This window comes from Gekko japonicus, unplaced genomic scaffold (genome assembly GCF_001447785.1).
Source record: "Gekko japonicus isolate JY-2015 unplaced genomic scaffold, Gekko_japonicus_V1.1 scaffold3020, whole genome shotgun sequence".
NCBI classification, from domain to species: Eukaryota; Metazoa; Chordata; class Lepidosauria; order Squamata; family Gekkonidae; genus Gekko; species Gekko japonicus.
The window spans coordinates 95,400-102,723 of NW_015161502.1; the positions used below are offsets into that span (position 1 = coordinate 95,400).

The window sequence follows — 7,324 nt, forward strand, 5'->3', positions numbered from 1 at the left end:
CCCTATCTATACCTTGTGGCTAATATCCACTGATGGACCTCTGCTCCATATGCTTATCTAATTCCCTTTTGAAGCCGTCCATGCTTGTAGCCGCCACCACTTCCTGTGGTGGTGATCTAGAGGCAGGTCTAATAACTACCCTAATTTCAAAGTAGTGATGAGCAATGCTCTCTCAAAGCTGTGGAGTCTTGGGAGCAAAAATTCTACTTTGTGAGCTACTGACATTAAAGTTGTGAGCGAGCAATTTGGCTACTGCATAAACTAGTTTGCTCTGGAGCCATCCTTCCTGAGACAAGTCAAAACTGTGTGAGCTGGAGGCTAAAGAACTGTGAGCTAGCTCACACTAACTCAGCTTAGAGGGAACACTGGTGATGGATTTAAACAATATTTGGTGATATGTTCAACAAATGTAATGTGATATGCAAAAAAATCTATGATTTCTCTTGGTGACAAAGTCACAGGTACTGCTAATACTACTGTGGTTTGTTGCCTAAGACTCATAATTAAAAGAAATGCTGAATTTCGGTTAGAGGTTAGTGAAAATAAAGAAGTAATTCCCCCCCCCCCCCACCCCAAGTTATCCAAGTTCACGGTCCCCCTGAAATCTAACCACAGACGTCTGCTATCCTTGACTTGTCTGTTTCGTCACAGGTTTTGGAAAATAGGTGGGTTTTTTGGCCAGTTTTGCAGATGTCGACAGCTTGGCAGATAGACTGAAAGAGGCCAACCACTAGAAAGGCCCTTCTTTGCAAAATGACTTTTGGAGCATTTCTGAGCCTCCAATCACCTGGGCATCTGAAGAAGACCTTCATTAGATCCCACTATAGGAAAGGTTCGCCCGTATGGATTATCTGAGAAAAAGAAAGGTTGAATTTCTGCCTCAAGGTACTTATGATGTTCCTTCACCATTTATGATGTTCCTTCACCATTCCTCAATTCTTAAGGAGATATGGGCTGGTCTTAATTCTTCTTCCACCCTCAGAACACATCCTTTCCCCCCTTCCCTGTAAGATCTGTTTGAGCTTTGTCCTCAGTCTGAATATTTCTATCATTTCCTCAAGGTTAGGGTAAGAATTCTGGACAGATACAATCACTTTACAAGAGGTTACATGGTTACAGAGAGCCAGTCTGGTGTAGTGGTTAAGTGTGCGGACTCTAATCTGGGAGAACCGGGTTTGATTCCCCACTCCTCCACTTGCAGCTGCTGGATGACCTTGGGCAAGCCCCAGTTCTGTCAGAGATGTTCTTTCAAGGGCAGCTCTGAAAAGACCTCTCTCAGCCCCACCTACCTCACAGGGTGTCCGTTGTGGAGAGGGGAATGGAAAGGAGTTTGTAAAGCTGCTCTGAGACTCCCTTGGGTAGTGAAAGGTGGGGTATAAATCCAATCTCTTCTTCTTCTTCTTTAAACCCTTTCTATGGTCTGTGGCAGTGTTCCCTCTAAGCTGAGTTAGTGTGAGCTAGCTCACAGTTTTTTAGACCCTGGCTCCGTTAGGATGGCTCCAGAGCTAACTAATTTATGCAGTAGCCAAATCACTCACTCACAACTTTAATGCCAGTACCTCACAAAGTAGAATTTTTGCTCACAAGACTCCACAGCTTAGAGGGAGTATTGGTCTGTGGTTGTTTTTTTCATGTGAAATAAGAAAATTCTCTTTTCACAAGCTAAGCAGTTATATGATTTCTCACTGTGTGGGGTCTTTGATGCTGTTGAAGATGGCCAGGCTAACTGAATCTCTTCCCACACTCTTAGCATTCAGAAGAATTTTCTCCTATATGAGTTCCTAGATGTTTTTGAAGATCACACCTCTGAATGCACTCTGTGCTTTCAAAAGATTTTTTTTTCTTGGTTTGGGCTCTTAGACCTTGTTTAAAAGTGATGCTCCAGTTGAAGGCATTTCCAGACTCTGAGTGTTCAAAAGTTTCTCACCTCTGTGGGTTCTTAGATGCAATTGGAGGTTCTCATTACGACTGAATCTCTTTTTACACTCTGAGCACTCAAAAGGTTTATCCCCTGTGTGAATTCTCAAATGCCTCTGAAGATGGCTGTTCAACCTGAATTTCTTTCCACACTCTGAGCATTCAGAAGGCTTCACCCCTGTGTGAGTTTTTTGATGTTCTTGAAGATGGCTGCTCTGATTGAATTTCTTTCCACACTCAGAGCATTCAAATGGTTTCTCCTTTGTGTGCGTTCTTAGATGCCGTAGAAAATTGCTGCTATATGAAAATCTCTTTCCACACTCTGGGCATTCAAAAGGTTTCTCCCCTATGTGGCTTCTTTGGTGCTTTGTAAGACTACGTCTGTGACTGAATCTCTTCCCACACTCCGAGCATTCTAAAGGTTTATCCCCTGTGTGGGTTCTTAGGTGCTGTTGCAGATAACTACTCTGACTGAATCTCTTTCCACACTCTGAACACTCAAAAGGTTTCTCACCTGTGCAGGTTCCTTGATGATGTTGAAGACTGTCAGCTGCGCTGAATCTCTTCTCAAATTCAAACAGTTTCTCCCCTGTGTGGATTCTTTGATGTTGTTGAAGATTGCCAAGTTGACTGAATTTCTTTCCACACTCTGAGCATTCAAAAGGTTTCTCTCCTGTGTGGGTTTTTAGGTGCTGTTGCAGATGGCCACTCTGACTGAATCTCTTTCCACACTGTGAGCATTCAAAAGGCTTCTCCCCTGTGTGGGTTCTAAGATGTTGCTGAAGACTGCCACTCAACCTGAATTTCTTTCCACACTCCGAGCATTCAAAAGGCTTCTCCCCTGTGTGGATTCTTAGGTGCTGTTGAAGACTACTTCTGTGATAGAATCTTTTTCCACACTCCGAGCATTCAAAAGGTTTCTCCCCTGTGTGGGTTCTTAGGTGCTGTTGCAAATAACTACTCTGACTGAATCTCTTTCCACACTCTGAACACTCAAAAGGTTTCTCACCTGTGCGGGTTCCTTGATGATGTTGAAGACTGTCAGCTGCCCTGGATCTCTCTTCAAATTCAAACAGTTTCTCCCCTGTGTGGATTCTTTGATGTTGCTGAAGATTGCCAAGTTGACTGAATTTCTTTTCACACTCTGAGCATTCAAAAGGTTTCTCCCCTGTGTGGATTCTTAGGTGCTGTTGAAGAGTACATCTGTGACTGAATCTCTTTCCACACTCTGAGCATTCAAAAGGTTTCTCCCCTGTGTGGATTCTTAGGTGCTGTTGAAGACTACATCTGTGACTGAATCTCCTTCCACACTCTGAGCATTCAAAAGGTTTCTCCCCTGTGTGGGTTTTCAGGTGCTGTTGCAGATGGCCACTCTGACTGAATCTCTTTCCACACTCTGAGCATTCAAAAGGCTTCTCCCCTGTGTGGGTTCTAAGATGTTGCTGAAGACTCTCACTCAACCTGAATCTCTTTCCACACTCTGAGCATTCAAAAGGCTTCTCCCCTGTGTGGATTCTTAGGTGCTTTTGAAGACTATATCTGTGACTCAGTCTCTTCCCACACTCTGAGCATTCAAAAGGTTTCTCCCCTCTGTGGGTTCTTTGATGCAGTTGAAGATGGCCACTCAACCTGAATTTCTTTCTGCACTCAGAGGATTCAAAGGGTTTCTCATTTGTGTGGGTTCTTAGGTGCCGTTGAAAATTGCCACTGTAACAAAATCTCTTTCCACACTCTGAGCATTCAAAAGGTTTCTCCTCTGTGTGGATTCTTAGGTGCTGCTGCAGATGGCCACTCTGACTGTATCTTTTTCCACACTGCGAGCACTCAAAAGGTTTTTCTCCTGTGTGGGTTCTTTGATGCTGTTGAAGATTGCCACGCTGACTGAATCTCTTCCCGCACTCTGAACATTCAAAAGGTTTCTCACCTGTGTGGATTCTTAGGTGCTGCTGAAGACTACATCTGTGACTGAATCTCCTCCCACACTCTGAGCACTCAAAAGGTTTCTCCCCTGTGTGGGTTCGCTGATGTTTTTTAAAATTGCCAAGCTGACTGAATTTCTTTCCACACTCTGAGCATTCAAAAGGTTTCTCCCCTGTGTGGATTCTTTGGTGGGCAAGGAGCTGTGATCTGAATTTAAAGTACCTTCCACACCGAAAGCATTTACATGCCTTCATTATAACGTTCCTCAAAAAATGTAAATTTCTCTGTATTCCATCAGAGAATGCCATTCTACTCTCTGAACAGATAAAAGGCTTCTCTCCTGAATGAATCCTTTGGTCTTTAATAAGGTCTGATTTCTCTGAAAAACTCTCGCCACAATCTGAGATACTCTGCTTCTCTCCTGCATGTGTTTGTTGATGTATAAGGAGCTCCGCTCTACAAAGGAAGCTCTTTTTACACTCCGAGCATTGATGAATCTGCTTTCCACTGTGCATTCTCACATGGGTATTATATTGGATGTGATCTGAGAAGTTCATTCCACACTCCAAGCACTTGTACGTTTCCTCCATGTGAATTACTTCACAGAAATCCCCACTTTGGCAAGGAATGGGTCGATCCCTCTTCTTGACTATATGTCTGCCTTTCTGCCTCTTGGGTCTGCCTTGATTCCTGAAGTTCCCTCTCTCATCGTCATTCTTGACTTCATCTGGCATTAGAAGCTGCGGTTTCTCATCCTCCTCATTCCTCTTATCATCCCCTGCTGGAATAAAGAGAGACATCCCGTTAGCACCCACACGAGGAGGTCTGATTCGCACTTGAAATTCCATCCCCACTCCAAGCATTTCAGGGGCTTTCCCCTGCTCTACATTGGAATGTACAATAATATACATGTTAAAAGTGGCTTCCCGCTTGCCTGTGTGGTCCATGTCCAACTGTGAAGTTTTCTTCAGCCCTTTTATTTTCTGCTTTTTCCACAGAGAAACCCTGGAATTCCCCAAGTGTCTTCCTCTACATCTACTGCTGGAATCAAGAAAGATGTCTGGTCTCCACCCAGACAAGAATCCAGGCCACCAATCAGGCAATCATCATTCACGAGTGTGCATTACCTTTGGCAGAACTTCTCCCCCCCCACAAAAAAAAAACACCATATTTGCTGTGGGAGAGGGAGAAGCCAAGACCCCACCAAGTAAACCTTGCAATTCAAAGGGTACCACCATTTTTTTGGAAGGGATAGCAGTTGTTGTTGCTGGGAGGCAGCCCTCTAGCTAGCAACCTTTTGCTCAGGGTGCCAGTGTTTTTCTCAGGGGGCCATGGGGGGGGGGATAGGTGCACGGGGCGAGTGGTTCGCTGTCCCCTCCCCCCCAGCTCTGCGTGGCCTCTTCCTTACCCGGGCAGAACGGCCCGGTACCTCCAACCAGCGCCCCCCCCTGTTGCTTCTATTCCTCCCTCCTGCCGGGTGAGTTGGCACCCCCCCCCCGCAGCCTCTCCCACCTCAGCTGGCCTTTCTCACGGGGGGGGGTGCAGCTACTGCTCCAAGCCACAGGGGACATCGTGCCTCCCTCCCACCTCGCCCTGCCCGTGGTGGGCGCAAATCGCCTCTCCATCCGGGTCAGGAGTCCCTGGCCCGCCGCTCACCTGCGCACCTCCTCTCTTTTTTTAGGGGGGTGCTGTGGTCTTATTACTATTTCTAGAAAGCAAAGATGTTTCCTAGATTTCTCCTTGAAATGCATTTTTTTGTTGCAGGGCCTGGAGCTTGTGTTTCAAGGGTGCTACAGGAAGGTCTGTGCTACATATCCCGTGACCAAAGGCAGGGGTGCCACATATAGTTTACACAGAGTGTGAATAATACAGCAGATTCTGGAGCAATTTTCAGCTTGTAATCAGGGCTATTTTGGGGCAGGAACGCACAGGAACGGAGTTCCGGCTGTCTCCCAGGTTGGCCACGCCCAGCAGGAACTCATTAGCATAACAGGCCACACCCAACAGCAGAAACTCATTAGGATTGGCTACATTAGGGGTGTGTGGCCTAACATGCAAAGGAATTCCGGCTACAAAAAAAGGCCCTGGGTTTTGACAACAAACAAGGTAAACAGAATAACAAGCAAAAGGTGGGTGTGGCTTCTGGTAACACAGGTGCTAATGAGCTGAGCTGGCAGGGGTGTGGCCTAATATGCTAATGAGTTTCTGGTGTTGGGTGTGGCCTATTATGCTAATGAGTTCCTGCTGGGCTTTTTCTACAAAAAGAGCCCTGCTTGTAATTAAACTGGGCAAAGCCTAGTTAAATTTTTCTTCAATTTTTAATGCAACTTAAAGATATATTGTCAGCATACTTTGAGGGGTAGTGTTCCCCTTCTGAAGACTCAGAAGAAATTGGATAATGGAATGATGATTTCTAAGTGGAATAGTGATAGGAATAGGCATCTTTTAAGAGCGTGGGGCCCGCTAAAGACATCAGTGACAAGTTCTGCATATGATTTGCAATACAAATAGTTTATATTTCATGCTTGTACGTTTGTAAACTAAAATTCTAAAAATATGTATTAAAAAAATGTAGGCCCGCTCACAACTTTAAGGCTAGTAGATCTTTCCGCTCACAAGGTAGAACTTTTGCCCACAAGACGACATGGCTTAGACTAGAGAGAACATCGCACAGTACATGTGTTTTCTGCTAGGAGAAAGAAGCCTTTGCTAGCTACATGGCTGGATGTGTGCGAGTGATCTAGGTAATGCACCCCCCCTTTTAAAAATATTTTTTCTTTATAGTTTTTTCACCATATATAACCTTGTACATAGTTAAATACATATTGTTGTAGTCTTTTAACAAAAATTTTGATTTTTTAAATGTGTATATATATATATATCTGGAGCTGCGGTGGCTCAAGTGGTTAAGACGCTGAACTGCAGGCTGTGGAAAGTCAGTAGTTCAGCAGTTCAAGACCCGGGTGCCGCAAGACAGGGTGAGCTCCTGTCTCTAGTTCCAGCTCCTGCCAACCTAGCCGTTCGGAAGCAAGAAATTGCAAGTAGATAAATAGGTACCACTTCGGTGGGAAGGTAACAGCGTTCCGTGCGCCTTGGTGTTTAGTCATGCTGGCCACATGACCACGGAAACGTCTTCGGACACCGCTGGCTCTTCGGCTCTGAAACGGAGATGAGCACCGCAATCCTAGAGTCGGATTCGACTGGCTTTCGAGCAAGGGAACCTTTACCTTTACCTTTTTATATATATATATACATATACATACATATACACACACTCTTGACCATCGTTTTTGGAATTCATTTTCATCTTTACCATGTAACTGTTGGAAATGTATGTATTTACAAGGTCTGACAATCCAGTCATTATAGGGTTAACTTGTTTACCTAGTATTGCTATTGTTTAGACTGACCTGGAAGGGATACCTGGCACTGAGCCAATGGGGAATTAAAGGTAAAGGTAAAGGTTCCCTTGCTCGAAAGCCAGTCG

At 44.9% G+C, this 7,324-nt stretch overlaps 1 protein-coding gene across 1 annotated transcript in view; it reads right to left on the reverse strand.

Moving 5' to 3' along the window:
- Window positions 1-1,856: 1,856 nt before the first annotated feature.
- Window positions 1,857-7,324, reverse strand: part of LOC107125759 (zinc finger protein 658B-like) — an 8,527-nt gene continuing 3,059 nt past the window's right edge. The window contains exons 3-4 of the mRNA XM_015429212.1: window positions 2,512-4,618; window positions 1,857-2,436 (exon numbers count right to left, since the gene is read on the reverse strand). Coding sequence (XP_015284698.1) covers window positions 1,857-2,436; window positions 2,512-4,618 — 2,687 coding nt within the window. The remainder of the gene's footprint in view (window positions 2,437-2,511; window positions 4,619-7,324) is intronic.